The following is a 19,555-nucleotide window of genomic DNA, read 5'->3' as shown; positions in this document are numbered from 1 at the left end:
CCCTCACAAAAGTCTAAGATAGCATAAAACTAATCAAAGATCTCCCAAAGATAGTAAAAAGTCCTATTTATACTAAACTAGTTACTAGGATTTACAGAAATGAGTAAATGATGCAGAAATCCACTTCCGGGGCCCACTTGGTGTGTGCTTGGGCTGAGAATTGAGCTTTACACATGTAGAGGTCTTTCTTGGAGTTGAACGCCAGTTTGTAACCTATTTCTGGCGTTTAACTCCACTTTGCAACCTGTTTCTGGCGTTTGACTCCAGAATGCAGCATGGAACTGGCGTTCAACGCCAGTTTACGTCATCTAAACTCAGACAAAGTATAGACTATTATATATTGCTAGAAAGCCCTGGATGTCTACTTTCCAACGCAATTGAGAGCGCGCCATTTGGAGTTCTGTAGCTCCAGAAAATCTACTTTGAGTGAAGGGAGGTCAGAATCCAACAACATCTGCAGTCCTTCTTCAACCTCTGAATCTGATTTTTGCTCAAGTCCCTCAATTTTAGCCAAAAATGACCTGAAATCAGAGAAAAACACACAAACTCATAGTAAAGTCCAGAAATATGATTTTTATTTAAAAACTAATAAAAATATACTAAAAACTAACTAAATCATACTAAAAACTATGTAAAAATAATGCCAAAAAGCGTATAAATTATCCGCTCATCAGTAATTAGGTTAGGTATTTGGAAGAGTAAATACCCATAGTCGTCCCTCATATTCGCGTAAATACTCAATCTAATCCTCAAGATCCCGATTTTTCCCTTATAGTCCTCCAGATAGAGCTCCAAGCACTCAAAGAGGTCCCTGGGCATATTTTTGGTGATGAGTCATCACCGGAGCGCTGACGTGGACTTGGTTTGCCACACTGGAGGGGTCCAACGGCTAGCTGAGCTGGCTGATTTCCAATTTGTACCCACGTTGGTCCCTCCTGTTATATGTAAGCCTAAATTCCCAAATTTTCATACATTTCATATCTTCTTCTTCGTCATCTCTTCTTCTTCTTTTTCATACACTTCTTCCAGTTCATACACTTCAGTCTGGGGCCGCTACTCATGTCGATGATGGGTGGTGGTAGCACTGTAGGTGGAAGCTCTGTCCGTTCCCCTTCAAGCTGGAACCGGACGAGAATGCAAATGAAGAGCAGAAGATCGGTCCCGCCAGAATGGTGCGGCTGTGGCTGCCGGCCGGTTCTCAAATGGTCTGGCACAGATACGAATCCGAACAAACCGTTTTATGGCTGCCCCAATTATAATGTCGGTTAGGATAATTACTTGTGTTGTTATGATTGTCCTCCCTTCACTGTTCTTCTATTGTTCCTCTCTGAACTTTGATTGTTTGTTGGTTACAGACAAGTGGGAAAAGATGGTGCGGGCTTTTTGTGTGGGCAGATTCTGTGAATGAGAAACAGGTTGATAAATCAGAATCTTGTGGTGATGATTATGAAGTGAAGATGAACTTTGATTGGAGGCTTCGGAGGTTGGAGGAGGATGTCCATATGCAAAAAGTGATTATCCAGTTGTTAGTGTTAGCTGTGTTTGTACTGATAGTGTTGTTGGTAATCCTGTATTGTAAATGATGAATGAGTTGGTGGTTTAGGGTTCCCTGTTAGCAACAAATGTAAAAAAACTTCTTGTTGATGGAATGAAAATGTTGTTAACTATGAAACTATTGTTATTTATGTTTGTGCATGAAATGAACAGTAATTAGTAAAGGCTGAATAAGGCAAGAAAAGTGATTGGTAAACCACAAAGCATAGTGTATTAAGATAAATTCCATTATTTATCAAAAAACAACAAAAGACAAAGATAAAAGGCAGCCAAGGAACATGAATGTTGCTATCTATAGTTTCATCAAAAGCAAGGCATCTCAAAAAGGCCTTTGGATCACAATTCACCATATAGTCATTATATGATGGAAAAGACTAATTACACAAAACAGAAACTCCTAAGTAGATTTATCTAAAGTCTTTAGTTCTTCTTGCTTGGTAGCTTAAATCCTGGCGTTGTGATGAACTTCATCAAGTTGGCAAACTTTGTAGCTGTTGCTGAAGATGCACCCTGCAAAGGGTTCACTGTTGGTGAGGTTGGCAGCAAAGAGGATCTTCTTCTTGGTGACAGCTTCGAAGGTCTTTTCAGTCCAGGATCCTATATGAGAAAAAGTTGGCATTAAGTATAATTGATCGACGGAAATAATAAAAGCTTGAAGATATAAAATTTTAGTTACATTTTGAGAATCCTCTTGCTCAGAAGCAATAGGCTAAGTTATCTCGATCTCCACGGGATTGCTTTGCACATCTACTTGGCCACAATCATCTTGGGGCTGCTCAACAGGCTGCTCAGACGCATGATCCTTTTTCTTCTTCTTAGCCGCCTCAGTAGCAGCGACAGCATCAGCATCCCTCTTCTTTTTGCAGCCTCTCTTCGTATGCCCATTTTCACCACAGAAACTGCATGTAAAGGCCCCTAGATGTCTTTTCAGGTGTACACCGTCTCCAATGTTGCCCAACAGTTTTGGGTCAACTTTAGGCTTCTTAGTTCCAAAACCACTCTTCTCATCCGCATCCATCCTCCTCTTCATCTTTAATTTTCCAGGTTTTGTCTTGATTTTAGGGGCATGTGGCCTGTTACAGTCCTCTGCTTGCTCCCATAGTGGTTGCCTCAGAATTGGATTAATGTGGTGGTTATAAATTTTCCTGTATGATTCCATGGTCAGCCATCTGTGACAGAAGTCCTCTGGCTGCTTATTCACATGAGAGAGGGCAGCACAAGCGTGCACACACGAAATACCTACAAGTGCCAAACAGTGACATGAACCATGTTATACACAAGCAACTTGAAGTAACTACTATGCATAAAGACAATTGTTATACACAAGCAGCTTACCTGTTAGCATCCAAAATTGGCAGGTGCACAATCTTTTTTCTATGTCTACAACATGGTTAGTTGGATGTCCGTGCACCTCAAATTTCTCATATCTGTTATCCCCAGTCCAAATGGGCTTCCAATGCTTGGATTATTTCCTAACCTTTTCCAGCCTGCTCTTTATAACCGGTGTGAGCTTCCCAATGTGATTCTTCAGTTTTACCTTGTTCTTCGCTATGGTGCGCATGACAAACATTCTTACTTCCTCCAGTAATGTTATGATGGGTTTGACTCTTGTATCTTTGATCTTAGCATTGAACACCTCGCATGCGTTGTTACATATGCTATCCAACTTTGGCTTATGGCTGAATAAGCTTCTGGTCCAAGCATCCATCGGCCACTTCTCTAAATATGCCCAAGCATCCTCGTTTAATTTTTTGATCTTATCCATTCCATCCCTAAACTCTTGGTAAGTTGTTGCCCTTGCACATTCCCACAAAAGCTCCCGTAGCTGTAAGTCCTTCCAATTCTTGTTGAAATTTTCCATAAATGCCAGATGCAGAAATAGTGATGCACGTTAGGCATCACCTCTTTTACTGTTGATATCAGTCCTTGCCAGTTTCATGAAACATTATAGTACATGACTACAAAAGTAATGTGCACATATACGTCCCTGACATTATAATCGTGACACATAAAAGTCCTTAAAATTTGATAAATATCCCCATAATGGTCCCTAAAAATCATAGTAGTGACCCATACAAGTCCTTAACCTATATCCAGCGTGCACATAGTGATTCAGGAAGTATATAATATAATTACAAGACACCCTGATTAATCAGACAACCAATAATTACAAGTTTTCCATATAAGCATACAAGCATAATGATTTAAGAGATTAACCTATTTGTCGCATCTAGCAGCAACCTTTGTATAACAACATAATTACAAGTTCTCCATATAAGCATGTAAGCATATAAGCATATAACAACACAATTCTTAATGGAACATCTAACCATCAATATCCAATAAAATCAAAGCAGGACAATAAGTATAAGTGCTCCATACCTTTTGCATATCTGATATGAAGCACCAGTCATGATCTTTATAGTAACCCAAGTCCTGATGAAGTAGCTCAAGAAACCATCTCCATGTCTCTGTATTTTCCACTCTAACAATAGCTCAGGCTATTACATAGATATGGTAATTTGCATCTAACCCCACGGCTGACAAAATCTGGCCACCAAACCTTGTCTTCAGGAAAGCACCATCCAGACCTATCAAAGGACGGCAGCCAGCCTTGAACCCGTTTTCACAGCCGCTTAAGCATACATACATCCTATCAAAGGTAACTTCACCATCTGGTTAGGGGGTGGTGCATATTTGCACAATGGAACCGGGATTAGTCTTCAACAGCGTCATACCATAATCCCTAACCATCCTATATTGCCCTTTCTCATCCCCATATACTACACTTCTAGCATCCGTTAATGCCCTGGATATTGAATTCTTATTCAGTGCCAAGTCAAACCATGTCTTGAAGTAAGTTGTAGCCTCGCAGTGTCTAAAATTTGGATACTTTCTCACCTTCTTTACAAGCTTATTGCATACCCAATTCCTGTTGGTAGCCCTATTCTTGTCCTCTCTTGGACAAGTGTGGTCATCGTTGAAGGTCTTAATTTGCCAACACGTGTCTTCATGGTCTCTTGATGCATAAGCCACCCATGGACACTCTTTGACCTTACACACCGCCCTGCACCTTATGTTATCATTTTTCACTAGCTTTATGCTTCTACCCTCTTAGATTGTGTATTCCCTCACGACTTCTCTAAATTCCCATTTCGTTTTGAACTTCATGCCCACCTCAAGATGCAGCTCTCCAAACCTTGCACCCTCCCTAAACAGCGAACATGCCTCTTCAGAATCATTTCCTTCCTCCAGCTCATCTTCTGAGTTTGGAGGCGTCTCCATCTCCTCTGAGTGCCAAGAATTGGTACCATCTGAGTAAACACTTGGGTCTAGTCCATCCTCTGCACCTTCATCACCACAACCCACGAATCCAAGGTCAACTTCAGCGTCGCTCACCTCCTGCACCAAACCGTCGTCTTCATGTAATATCTTCTCCTTCCCTTTACCTAGTGGATTAATATTTCTGGATCCAACCTATGCATGTACCATGTTTCTCCTAATCCTACTCCTAGTTTTAAGATCATTCCCTGCAGCCTCAGAATCAGAGGAACTACCCTCATCCAGACCTGGCTTAAACAGGCTATGCTCTTCACTGTCAGAGGAGTCAGAAGATATATCAAAGGGAACTTCATTGTTAAACACTTTGCTCCTGAATCCTCTAGCAGCAGACCGTGTACAGGGTCTCCTGAAAATACTTGATCTCTTGGACAATTTCTACTTGTTGCTCTTATCTGATTTAGTGCTCTAACTGGGCTTCGTGGGCTGGCTGGTTTTCATGGGATTGGTGAGCTTGGTCGGCTGGATGAATCTACTGGCTTCGTTGCCTTTGGGGGGTTGGTCTTCTTGGGAGGGTTGGTTGTCTTGAGATGATTAGTGTTTTTTGTAGGCATCTTGGTTTTGGAGTGTGATGGTTGTGATTGCCGTGGAGATGTTTTGTTTTTTTTGGGACTGGATTTGCAAGAACTATTGGGTACAACCTTCGGTATAGGAGCAACTATGAGTGTATGAGTCTCATTGAGTGGGGGACTCACATCAGCATCTGTACTTGCATTACACCCCTATCCACCATCGTCATCCAAGTACACATCTCCCTCTAACACCTCCGGCACTGACACTCCATGATCGAAATATACATCAATCAATCCCTCATTTGTCCTAGCACAATTAACCATCTCTCTTATCTCTTTGTCACTGTTTACATTTCTCAACCCATTATTCAAACCTTTTCCAGGAACATGCCACCAACACTGTTTTATGTCATTGTACCCAAGCTCCTTATGGTAGTTCCATATGTAGAAGACATCTAGAGTATCAATGTCTAGATCACCTAAATAGTATTTATGCCACCAGCACTGTTTTATGTCATTGTACCCAAGCTCCTTCTTGTTGCTAAACGTAACAATGAATTACTTTTAAGAAATCATGAAGCGCGCCCAGCTGGCACCGCTCCATTTTCTGAAGTAAATGCGGCAAATCATTACCCCGGAAGAGGTAAATGGCAATGTTTTAGTAACAAAAAAAATTATAGAAGGAAAAAGAATTATGTTCACAAGAAAGGGTCTCACCAGAAGTGAGATCAAGAAAGAAATAATGGGCAAAATAAATCAATTGAGGATAAATGTTTCCATTGTGGTGGAAAGGGCCATTGGTCACATCCCTGACGTACCCCAAGGCACCTAGTCGATCTTTATCAAGCATCTTTGAAAAAGGACGACAAAGGAAAATAGTCAAATTTTGTTTCAAATGATGCTGAAAATTCCACCACTGATTATGATATATCTGATTTCTTTGAGGATCCTAAAGGAAATATTGGTCATTTGATCAATGATGGAATAGTTTAATATGTGAGATTGTTAAGTATTCATGTAAATAAATAATGTAAGAAACTTATTGTTAAGTTTTACTTTCTATGTATTTAAGTTTCAAATATGATGTATATAAATAATGAAATATTAATGTTTGTGTTTAAGAATTTTGAAATCATTAAATATGTTAAGTTTTAAAAATAACAATAATAGTAATAATAATAATAAAATTTTAGTATATGACATTATGTACAGTGTTTCTGAAGGTTGTAGAAGGCTTAGAGAAGTGGGGTTGAATCTATGACCTTCTTTTACTTTAATTAAATAACCCTTTAAAACAAACTTTCAATCTGAATCTGTTTGAACTCAGCAGCAGAAAATTTATGAGACAATTTCATTTTGTCTCATGAATATAAAAAAACAAAATAGATCAGGGAAGAGAGAAGTTGGCACCATCATGTATCTTGGTTCGGTTGCCTTGTGCAATGCAACCTACATCCAGTCTCCACCACAACAGTGGTGAAATTTCCAGTATAGTTAAAGTATTACATACACCAATTCCACAGGATTGACACCGTCCTTTCACTCTCAATTTCTAACCTAACTTGACTTGGTTATGCTAATACCTAACTCTTCACTCTTAGTGCTCACCTAACTAAGAAATAGGTACCTCACAGGTACAAGATACGAGACACAGAATCAACCTAAAAAAATCTGAAATCACTCTAGACTTTTCATTCAAGTGTATCACCCTGTCTCTTTCCACTCTTAGGCTTTTACTTGAGCTCTCTCATTCTGCCTTTTACCTTAAGAAATTATAGAAAGATAAACATTTAAAAGAAAATTACAATCTGTAAAATATGAAGGAGATTAACAGCCTCTTTGCTATGTGATGAACCAGATTGGCTTGCCTCTGATTTAGTTTCTCATTCTGATGGAATGCTCCTTTGACTAGGAAGCACTGTCCAAGTTGATGAACTTCTTCAGAGAACTCTTCTCAGAACATAAACCTCAAAACAATGGTTATCTCTCCTTGGCTTCTGAAGGATGAAAAATCTTCTTTTGTATCTTCTTGCATGTTGTTCAGTTGCTCTCTCCTAGGTCAACTCTTTGAGCTGTGTGCTTCCCAGAAGTGACATTTCACTTTCTTCCATTAACCCTAAAATCAGGGATTTCAAATCTAATATTCTTGCTTGACCGAAATCAATTGAGCAGCGAGAATGGTGGTTCAGTGATGAGCCCCAAATCCATACCATTAAAAATGTGCTTTGGCTCCAAGTAACTTTGTGAACCATTGATTTACAACAGCATAGATCAGAAATAACTTTTTCCATTTATCCAAAAATAGTGTCGCAGAGAGTTGGAGATGGAGTGAAAAAAATGAATTGCATGCAAATGGAAATAAATCACCTTTTATCTTTTGACTTAGCTTAACATAGTTTGATTTTGGTGATTAGACATTTGCTTTATGCTTAACCCTTCTCTTTCTTTCTTCTTTGATAAAATGGACAAGAAGAAGTTCTCTCTCTCTTTCTCTGTGATTCTGACCACAAATGAAAAAGGTGAATGTTGCTTTGGAGGCAACACCTTGGAGAGATCAGCTTGAGAGGAATCCCTTGGGCTTGGATCATATTCACTTACTATTCAGCCCATTTGCTTTCTGTTCATCACCTTCGGGTTGTTAGTATTTTGTAGCCCACCAGCTTTGGTTTTATTTTCCATCCTATTGGGCTACTGCTTTGTTTTTCTTTGGCCTGCAACACTTAAATAAATTCAATTAAAAACTAATTGGGTGTTTAACCCACTAAAAATAATGTTTGTCATCATCAATTAATTTAGTTAATTTCTTAACTCAACAATCTCCCCTTGATGATAAGCATAATTAAAACATTAACCAAAAGGAATTGAATTTGAATGAAGTTAAGGAACTTCCCTTTGAATGTTGTCACTTGCTTTTGTGTTACTCCCCATTTCCTTTTCAAAAGTAGCTCTCCCTAGATTTATGCTCTTCTCTTCCTTCCTGTTTACATTATTCTTATAGAGAGCACATTGAAGCACTACACACAATTTAACTTGATGAGGGATAGTGCACAACTAGTAACTTAAATTGAATTCAGCCCAAAACTAAGCAAAACATAGCAGTGTATTATGTAAGGCAGATTCATAAACTGAAATTCACTTTCAGAATTCATATGACAGCACATTCAAAATTCACATGACAACAGCTAAATTTAAAAATATCACACACAGTAGCAGCAATCAAAATTCACAATAAAATTCACAATATTCATGCTACTTATGCATATTCATGCTGCTCATGCTACTACTCCTCCTTTTGTCATCAAGGGTGGAAAATAGTCAATATCAAGTAAAAACTGCACCATAAAACCTGCAAGAAAGTGTTAATGCACAGTCTACACACCAAATTAATTGAAAGTAAATGCAGCAGTAGTTAAAGTATTACAATCATCCGAAATAACAGAAAGTAGTTCAAAGGTAACAAGAGAAATAGTTTTCATGAGACAAAAGTGAGCAGACAACGGCAGTTTCATGAGACAAATCTAGGCATCTGAACCATTTTCCTGAGAATCAGCTTCTTCTTCAGCATCAATGGCATGATCTTCATCTTGTTGGAGATTATCAATGAACTTGAGAAAAATAGCAACTCGATCTCTTGATTTTCGGAGGAAATTCTCATGCTTGTTTGCTAGCTTCCTTTGTTCCTTACTCATGGCAATCATATGATTGGATTGGGAGACAAATTCTTGGACCACATCTTTAACGACATTAAACAGAGCATATTTTTTGTCCAGTGGAGATGGAGGTGCCTCGGTGGAAGGAGGAGGAGATTCCTCAGGAATGAACTCATCATCTTCATCATCTAGAACCACCCTCTCAGAGTGAGTAGGTCCTTTATGCTGTTTCACTGAACCACTCCCCCCCCTTTAGATACGAATGTCTATTTTCATAATCCTCATTGGACAAGTCAACACCAAAATGCTCAAAAATACAAGTTAGAAACATGCCATAAGGAAGAGCTTTATCTTTCTTACTCCTAACAAAATCAAACATGTATCTTACCATCAAATAAGCAAAAGAGATTTCTGTTTTAGTGAGAAGGGCATACAAAACAAGAGTGTCAGTGTAAGATACCCTTTGGTATGAACCACTATGAGGAAGTATGATAGGATTTACTATTCGGAGCAACTGAGCACGTTCATAACCCAGGGCTTTGTGAGTAGGGGTTATGCCATCAATCAGAGAAACATGTTCACAAATATGAGCCATAGCATCATTGAAAGAGATACCAACTCCTTCAACCCACTTACCAGAGGTATATGCACAAGCCCCAATATCAGTATATTTCAATGAATCATTGATTGTTTTACTGTTTAACACAATATCTCGGCTCTTGACATAAGAATAAACACTGCCCTCATGATAAGTCATGTTAGCATAAAACTCTTTGACCAAAAGTGGGTAAATAGGCTTTTGATGTTAAATAGATGATTCCAGTCCAGAAATTCTAAATTTTCAATAAAAGAAAAACCTTTCTTTTTCAGATCTGGTAAATCAGCAAGAAATGAGGGACACAGGGTATGGTACTTAATGACTCCTTCATAAAAATCATTATTCATGGCAGACTTAAATCTATAAGGGTTATAGTCTGAGTGGGAGGTCATGAAGTGTGATTTGTGTGCAAAGGAATCAATATCTGGTTCTTTAACAGATTTAAGAGGGATACGAGGTTTACCTCTCTGAGAACAAGTGGGAACGGACCTTGTCTTAGGATGAGTGGGCTCAGAGGTAGGTTCGGCAGCAGCTGGGCGTTTTCCTTTGGAGGTGCTAGGCTTTGATTAACTAGGTTTTGAAGGAGGTTCCTTCAGTGGTGGCGTCTGCTTGGGTGAGGGTGAAAACCTTGAGGAATTCTTAGTGTGAGCCATTGGATCCGAGTGAGGAGGTGAGGTAGGAGGAGAAGGAGAATGAATGAAGGTTCGGTCTTGAGAGCGATTGGAAGGTTTCTATTTTTCAGGAAGCTTGAAGATCTTTTCACGAGGAGGCTTTTGTGAGACAGTTTTCTTCCTCATTTGGTTGGTTTTTGGTTTTGAACAAAGAGAAGCAACAAAGGTAGTGAAAAAAACCGAAGAGTTTGAGGAGGAGTTATGAAGGGGGAAGAAGAAGTGTTGGTAACTGCACCAAAATTTTTTTTCTTAAAACATCCAATTGCATCATCTCTGATTTGACTTTGAAAGGAATTGACATCACAAAAGGAAAGATTTGATTTTATTAAAAATTAAGATGGAAAGTAATTTTAAATTTTGAAACCTTTTGACTGAAAGACAAAATGAAAAATAAATAAAGTAAACCATGATACAATAAATAAATGAATCATGTAACACTCATATTGGGCCTAGAGGTGGTTTGGTTTAAGGAAACATATTGGACCACCCAAATTCTGAATTATAAGGTTGGCCCAGATGATTCTGCACGTGCAACAAGGCCAGAGAACGCTGTTTAGAGAGATGGTTCTTCATATGCCCAGAATTGTCTCATACCTGTTTATGAGACAAAAACTCCAACAAACACATCAGCAATTTTCAAACAATGAATCATAACTCAAAATCTCTAGACTAGTCCTAAGCATGCAAAATCTGTCCTCAGCTAGTGGTTTAGTGAAAATATCAGCCAATTGCTCTTCTGATTTAACAAATTGAATGCTAATATCCCCTTTTTGAACATATTCTCTTATTGAGTGAAATCTCACTTCAATATGTTTAGTTCTTGAGTGCAAAACTGGGTTCTTTGAAATATTAATGGCACTCATATTGTCACACAACAAGAAAATATTTTCAGCAATTAATTTATAATTAGCAAGCTGTGTTTTTAACCACATAAGTTGAGAACAGCAAGAAGAAGCAGCTATATACTCAGCCTCTGCAGTGAAAAAAGTCACTGTTGATTGCTCTTACTTGACCAAACATTCAAAGACTTTCCAAGAAAACAACATAAGCCTGATGTGCTTCTTTTATCAACTCTATCACCAGCAAAATTTGCATCACAATAGCCAACTGCAGAAAAATCATCAATCTTAGGATACCATAGACCAAAATTGGATGTGCCATGAACATATCTAATGATCCTTTTTACTGCTGAAAGATGTGACTCTTTAGGTTTTGATTGGAATCTTGAACACATTCCAACACTTTGCACAATATCTAGTCTAGAGGAAGTTAAGTACATAAGAGAGCCAATCATTCCTATACCTAGTCTCGTCTACATCTTTCTCAGTTTCTCCCTTTTCTAAATTTGAATTAGGGTGCATGGGAGTTCCCATGGGTTTGGCATTTTTCATACAAAATTTCTTAACTAGTTCCTTGGCATACTTCTCTTGATGAATAAAAATACCATTTTCAGTTTGCTTAATTTGAAGCCCAAGAAAAAATTAAGTTCACCCATCATACTCATGTCAAATTCACTTGTCATGAGTTTTCCAAATTCAGAACAAATGGATTCATTGGCTGATCCAAAAATAATGTCATCAATATATATTTGGACTAGAATGAAAGAATCATTAGAATTCTTGATAAATATAGTAGTGTCTGTGGTGCCTCTTTGAAAACTATTTTTCAGAAGAAAAGAGCTAAGTCTCTCATACCAAGCTCTAGGAGCTTGTCTTAAACCATAGAGAGCTTTTGATAATTTGAAAACATGGTTAAGAAATTCTTTATTTTCAAAATCAGGTGCTGCTTCACATACACTTCTCTATCTATCACACCATTTAAGAATGCACATTTCACATCCATTTGATATAATTTAAAACCACAAAAAGCAGCATAAGTTAAAAGAAGTCTTATGGCTTCCATTCGGGCAACAAGGGGCAAAAGATTCATCAAACTCTATTCCTTTTTCTTGGTCATATCCTTGTGCCACTAGCCTTGCTTTGTTTCTTGCAATGCTACCATCTTCTCCTAACTTGTTCCGAAATATCCACTTGATGCCGGTCACTTTCTTTTCATTCGGCCTTGGAACCAATGTCCAAACTTGGTTCTTCTCAAACTCATGAAGCTCATCCTCTATTGCCTTTACCCAAGAGGGTCATCAAGGGCTTCCTTGACATTCTGAGGCTCCATTTGAGAGAGAAGAGCAGTGTCTGATTCTTCACTTGCCTTTCTAGTTGAAGACCGAGTTTTAACACCATGAGAGACGTCCCCAATGACAAATTCCTCAGGATAATTCTTCAAGAATCTCCATTCACGAGGTCTGGTGGACTTGGAGGCAGATTCAGTCACCAAGGGATTCAGGGAACTATTGGTTTCAGGATTTCCTTCAAATTTATGAGACAAAACGGAATTGTCTCTTGTTGGATTTTCAGTCGTTGCAGTTTCTGGTTCAGTTTGTCTAGAATTTTCATTTTCATGATTTTGTGCAGTTTCATCGTTCTTTTATGCTTGATTCCCTGCATCACAGTCTTCCAAAATACTTTGAACCAAGTTAGTATCACAAAATGTAACATGTATGGACTCCTCAATTATTCTAGCATCTTGATGATACACTCTATATGCTTTGCTAGTTGTAGAATATCCTACAAATAAACACTCATATGCCTTTGGATAAAATTTTTCCAAATTGTCTTTGTTATTTAGAACAAAACATTTGCATCCAAAGATATGTAAGTAGTTCAAATTTGGTGGGTAACCTTTCCAAAATTCATAAGGTGTTTTCTTCAAAAATTTTCTTATGATGGTTCTATTCAAAATGTGGCAAGCTGTGTTAACCGCTTCAGCCCAAAAGAATTTTGGAACATTGCTCTCACAAAGCATGGCTCTTGTCATTTCTTGAATGCTTCTATTTCTTCTTTCCCCAACACCATTTTGTTGTGGTGTCCTTGGACAAGAGAAGTTGTGAGATATTTCAAATTCCTCACAAAAGGATTCAAATAATTGGTTTTTAAATTCAGTTCCATGATCACTTCTTATAGAAGAGATCTTTAAATCCTTTTCATTTTGAATTTTCTTGCTAAAAACTCAAAGGCCGAAAATGCTTCATTTTTGTGTGCAAGAAATAAAACCCAACCAAACCTAGAGTAGTCATCCACAATTACTAAACCATAATGTTTACCACCTATGCTTTGAGTTCTTGTTGGACCAAATAAATCAATATGTAGCAATTCAAGTGGTCTTTTAGTAGTGATGTCTTCCTTTGATTTGAATGAACTCTTTGTTTGTTTTCCCATTTGACAAGCATCACAAGTGATTTTTTGTCAAATTTTATCAAAGGAAGACCTCTTACTAATCATTTCTTGACAAGTTTGATTATTTGAAACATACTTGCATGACCCAATCTCTTGTGCCATAGCCACTTTTTAGATTCTTTGGAATAAAAATAAGCTACATTTTGATCCTTTAGTTCATCAAGGGTAAGTCCATACACATTATTACAACGCTTAGCAATAAACAAAACTTCATTTGTTTTTTCATTCATAACACAACATTCTAATCTTTTGAAAGTCACTAAATAACCTAAATCACACAATTGGCTTATACTCAAAAGATTATGCCTCAACCCATTTACTAAAAAGATATCATCAATGAAGGTAGAATGATTATTACCTACTTTTCTAACAGCAACTATTTTACCTTTTCCATCATCTCCAAAAGTCACAAAACCTCCATCATACTTGTTTAATTTGATGAAGAAAGTTGACCTTCCAATCATGTGCCTTGAGCATCCACTATCCAAGTACCACATATCCATTTTGTTCTTGGATGCCAGGTAAATCTGCAATAAAAACTTCAAGTAACCTTAGGTATCCAAATTAATTTGGATCCTTTAAAGTTAATCCATCTTGGTTGCCCAAGTGCATTGAAATCACAAACAACATTGTAAATTTAGTTTCCTACAATTCTTTTTTCAATGAAGCATTGTGAATATGAGTGACCAAATTTCTTACAGTTAAAACAATAATTTTCTGATGCATATTGCTGAAATCGATGTGAGTCATTATGTTGGAAATGATTAAAGGACTGAAATTTTCTGGTTTTTGGAGGAGGTGCATTTCTCTTGGCAAACTGATTCTTGTTATAATTTTTTCTCTTTGTAAAATCATTCCAACCGGAATTTTTGAAAGCTTTTGGACTTTTCGAATGTGAGGTTTTGTTGTAAAATTGTGGCTTTTTGAAAGCAACCTCATTATTCGAAATGTATCCCAGACCTGACCTATTTGATGTAGGTTCGGTTATACTAGTGTAAAATTCATCAAGTTCCTCCTCATGTGTGGGAGCATATCCAAGACCATGTTTGTTGGAATTGGGTTTAGTTTTTTATGAAGAAGCCACAAATTTCATAGAGGAATCATTAAGAACTGCACTTTTCTTGGTTACATAACCTAAACTAGATTTTTCAAACAATAGTCTTTGACTTGCAAGTAATTTGTCTAAGTTACTAGAATTTTGAGCAAATTTTGCTAAATCACCATTCAGCCTTTTAATCATTTCATGTAATCTTTCGTTTTCAGCAATAAGCTCTTGAGAAGAATCCACAATGTGCTTTCCTTTTAGTTTTTCAAGTTCAGGTTTCAGAAATCTATTTTCTTCAATAATATCCAAAACACATTCAGTTTCCTTCATTTTTCCTCTCAAAAAATCATTTTCAGCTTTCAACATATATTTTTCAGATTTGCATTTATTGTACTTATCCAACAGTTTTGAGGAATTTAGTGTAAGATCATCAATTATAGCATGTAAATCATCTATGGACAAGTCATAATAATTTACCTCATCAAGATGATCATTACCAGCCATGAAGCAGATTTTATCTTCACCTTCAGAGTCTTCTTCCTCATTTGAGTCATTCTCAAGATCCTCCCAAGATGCCATGAGCACTCTTTTCTTTTCTTTCTTCCTTTTGTCCTCCTTCTTGATCTTCGGACAGTTGAGCATGACATGTCCAGCCTCCTTGCAATAATGACAAGTCACCTTGCTCAAGTCCATCTTGTGTTCCTTTGAGCTTGAACCCTTGTACTTGCCTTTGTTCTTCATCATCCTTCTAAGTCTCCTAACAAAAAACACAAGTTCATCATCTGAAATACCATCACTAGACTCACTCTCTTTTGATTCTATTTTTGACTTGAGGGCTATTCCCTTTTTCTTTGAGTCCGGGTTTGTGTGTGTGGCTTCATAGGTAAGGAGTTTTTCTCTCAGCTCATCATAGGTTATAGGGCTTAGGTTATTGCTCTCGGCTAGGACAGTGGCAGTAGTTTTCCATTCCTTTGTGAGGCTTTTAAAGAGTTTTCTCACTAGGGTTTGTTCTGAGTAGGTTGTACTCATATCATCAAGGTTATTGATTATGATTGAGAATCTCTCAAATGCTTCATCAATACTTTCTCCATCCTTCATATTAAACACCTTGTACTCTTTTCGCAGCATATCAATCCTCATTTCTTTGACTTGTTTAATGCCTTTGTGTGTAACCTAGAGTTTTTCCCAGATTTCTTTGCCTGTCTTGCATCTAGACACCTTTTGGTACTCTTCAAAGCTGATAGCACAGTGAAGAAGGTTGATGGCTTTAGCATTCAGCTCCATTTTCTTCTTGTCGTCATCATTCCATTCAGTTTCTTCTTTCGGAGTTACCACTCCATCAACACTTGTTTTTGTTGGAATCTTAGGATCGCTTACAATAATCTTCCATATGTTGTAGTCAATGGATTGAAGGAAGATCCTCATCCTCTCTTTCCAGTAGGCATAGTTCTTCCCGTTGAAGAAGGGAGGCATATTGTTTGATTGGCCTTCAGTTAGAGTGTAGGCAACCGTGGTTGTGCCCAAGTTTTTCTACATTGGACATTTGCTCCAAGCGGTGAAGCTTGATTCTTGAGACCGAGGCTCCTGATATCAATTGAAGGTTGTAGAAGGCTTAGAGAAGGGGGGTTGAATCTATGACCTTCTTTTACTTTAATTAAATAACCCTTTAAAATAAACTTTCAATCTGAATCTGTTTGAACTCATCAACGGAAAATTTATGAGACAATTTCATTTTGTCTCATGAATATCAGAAAACAGAACAGATTAGGGAAGAGAAAACTTGACACCATCATGTATCCTGGTTCGGTTGCCTTGTGCAATGCAACCTACATCCAGTCTTCATCACAACAGTGGTGGAATTTCCACTATAGTTAAAGTATTACATACACCAATTCCACAGGATTGACACAATCCTTTCACTCTCAAGTTCTAACCTAACTTGACTTAGTTATGCTAATACCTAACTCTTCACTCTTAGTGCTCACCTAACTAAGAAAGGGGTACCTCACAGGTACAAGATACAAGACACATAATCAACCTAAAAAAATCTGAAATCACTCTAAACTTTTCACTTAAGTGTATCACTCTGTCTCTTTCCACTCTTAAGCTTTTACTTGAGCTCTCTCATTCTGCCTTTTACCTCAAGAAATTATAGAAAGATAAACATTAAAAAGAAAATTATAATCTGTAAAACATGAAGGAGATTAATGCTTCAACAGCCTCTTTGCTATGTGATGAACCAGATTGGCTTGTATCTAATTTAGTTTCTCATTCTGGTGGAATGCTCCTTTGACTAGGAAACACTGTCCAAGTTGATGAACTTCTTCAGAGAACTCTTCTCAGAACATAAACCTCAAAACACTGGTTATCTCTCCTTGGCTTTTGAAGGATGAAAAATCTTCTTTTGTATCTTCTTGCATATTGTTCAGTTGCTCTCTCCTAGGGCAACTCCTTGAGTTGTGTGCTTCCCATAAGTGACATTTCACTTTCTTCCATTAACCCTAAAATCAGGGATTTTAAATCTGATATTCTTGCTTAACCAAAATCAACTGAGCAGCGAGAATGGTGGTTCAGTGATGAGCCCCAAATCCATACCATTAAAAATGTGCTTTGGCTCCAAGTAACTTTGTGAACCATTGATTTACAACAGCATAGATCAAAAATACCTTTTTCCATTTATCCAAAAAAAGTGTCGCAGAGAGTTGGAGATGGAGTGAAGAAAATGAATTGGATGCAAATAGAAATAAATCACCTTTTATCTTTTAACTTAGCTTAACATGGTTTGATTTTGGCGATTAGACATTTGATTTATGCTTAACCCTTCTCTTTCTTTCTTCTTTGATAAAATGGGTAAGAAGAAGTTCTCTCTCTCTCTTTCTCTGTGATTTTGACCACAAATGAAAAAGGTGAACATTGCTTTGGAGGCAACACCTTGGAGAGATTAGCTTGAGAGGAATCCCTTGGGCTTGGATCATATTCACTTACCATTTAGCCCATTTGCTTTCTGTTCATCACCTTCGGGCTGTTAGTGTTTTGTAACCCACCAGCTTTGGTTTTATTGTCCATCATATTGGGCTGCTGCTTTATTTTTCTTTGGCCTGCAACACTTAAACAAATTCAATTAAAAACTAATTGGGTGTTTAACTCACTAAAAATAATGTTTGTCATCATCAATTAATTTAGTTAATTTCTTAACTCAACAGTTTCTTAGAAAAATAATTCCAATCAAGAATTCAATTTGACTGTGCATGTATTACTACTCATTTTATTATTATTTATCTTTGAAGAAAATAGCAAGGATAAATAATGAAGATGTATGCCTTGCGGATAGTGCAAGTTCGCACACCATTCTCAAAAGTGATATATATTTTATCCATCTTGTGCTAAAAGAAGAATGTGTTAATACTATTATTGGCTCAGACAATGTGATAGAAGGCTCCGAAAGAGCTATAATTTTGTTTCTCAGAGGAACAAAATTCATAATAAATAATGTACTATTGTCTACGAAGTCTCTAAGAAACTTGTTGAGTTTCAAAGATATTCGCTGAATCGGATATCATATTGAGACAATGAGTTAGGAAAATCATGAGTACTTATGTATCATAACTCATGATTTAAATAAAAAGGTTATATTAGAAAAATTACCCTCATTTTCATCCGGGTTATATTATACCAAGATTAGTGCAATTGAATCACATGCCATTGTAAACCAGAAGTTTACTAACCCAAATGAATTCATAATTTGGCACGATCAATTGGGTCATTCGGGAACAACCATGATGTGGAGAATTATTGAAAACTCCCATGGACATTCACTAAAGAACCAAAAGATTCTTAAAACTAGTGAATTTTGTTGTGCTGCATGTTCTCAGGAAAAGTTAATTTTAAGGCCATCACTAGTAAAGATTGGATTTGAGTCCCCTAAATTCCTAGAAAGGATTCAAGGCGATATATGTGGACCAATTCATCCATCGTATGGATCTTTTAGATATTTTATGGTCCTAATAGACACATCTTCGAGATGGTCACATGTGTGCTTATGTCTTCTCGCAACCTGGTGTTTGCGAGATTACTGGCTCGAATTATTCGATTAAAAGCACAATTTCCAGAAAACCCAATCAAAGCAATTCATCTTGATAATGCTGGTGAATTTACTTTCCATGCCTTTGATGCTTATTATATGGCTAATGGAATAAGTGTTGAACATCTAGTAGCTCATGTTCACACACAAAATGGGTTAGCAGAATCACTTATTAAACTCCTCCAATTAATTGCTAGACCATTACTTAGCTTATGAGAACAAATCTCCCAACCTCAGCTTGGAGGCATGCTATTTTACATGCCGCAGCACTTATTCGATTGAGGCCAACGAGTTATCATCAGTTCTCTCCTATGCAATTAGCTTTTGGCCAGCAGCCAAATGTTTTCCATTTAAGAATATTCGGGTGTGCGATATATGTTCCCATTGCACCACCTTCTCGCACCAAAATGAGACCCCAAAGAAAATTAGGAATATATGTTGGATATGATTCTCCCTCTATAGTAAGGTATCTTGAGATTCAAACTGGGGATGTATTTAAAGTCCGATTTGCAGATTGTCATTTTGATGAATCAAAATTTCCAACATTAGGGGAGCAGAATAAGCTTCCTGAAAAGGAACTTAATTGGAATGCATCATCCTTGATGCATTTGGATCCTCGATCAGGGTAATGTGAACTAGAAGTTCAAAAGATTATACATTTGCAAAGAATAGCAAATGAATTGCCTGATGCATTTTCCGATACAAAGAGGATAACCAAATCTTTTATACCAGCGGAAAATGCCCCAATTCAAATTGATATCCCTGTTGGACAAATTGCCATTGAAACAAATTCACGCCAGAAGCGTGGCAGGCCT

The 19,555-nt window shown here is 37.3% G+C and overlaps 2 protein-coding genes and 1 pseudogene across 10 annotated transcripts in view; all 3 read right to left on the bottom strand.

The window, feature by feature from the left end:
- CPSF73-II (cleavage and polyadenylation specificity factor 73 kDa subunit-II) overlaps nt 1-19,555 on the bottom strand; it is a 67,020-nt gene that overhangs the window by 21,356 nt on the left and 26,109 nt on the right. The gene's annotated exons all lie outside the window — the stretch shown is intronic.
- Nucleotides 2,264-2,899, bottom strand: LOC148549833 (uncharacterized). The gene is made up of 2 exons (XM_088495801.1): nt 2,890-2,899; nt 2,264-2,793 (listed from the first exon to the last, which is right to left on the bottom strand). The coding sequence occupies exons 1-2, from the start codon at nt 2,897-2,899 to the stop codon at nt 2,264-2,266; spliced, it is 540 nt and encodes a 179-aa protein (XP_088351927.1).
- LOC148549832 (uncharacterized) lies at nt 4,234-9,812 on the bottom strand (annotated as a pseudogene).

This window comes from Arachis ipaensis, chromosome B8 (assembly GCF_059453495.1).
Source record: "Arachis ipaensis isolate K30076 ecotype BB chromosome B8, ASM5945349v1, whole genome shotgun sequence".
Classification (NCBI taxonomy): domain Eukaryota; kingdom Viridiplantae; phylum Streptophyta; class Magnoliopsida; order Fabales; family Fabaceae; genus Arachis; species Arachis ipaensis.
This window is presented reverse-complemented; position numbering and strand designations above follow the sequence as displayed.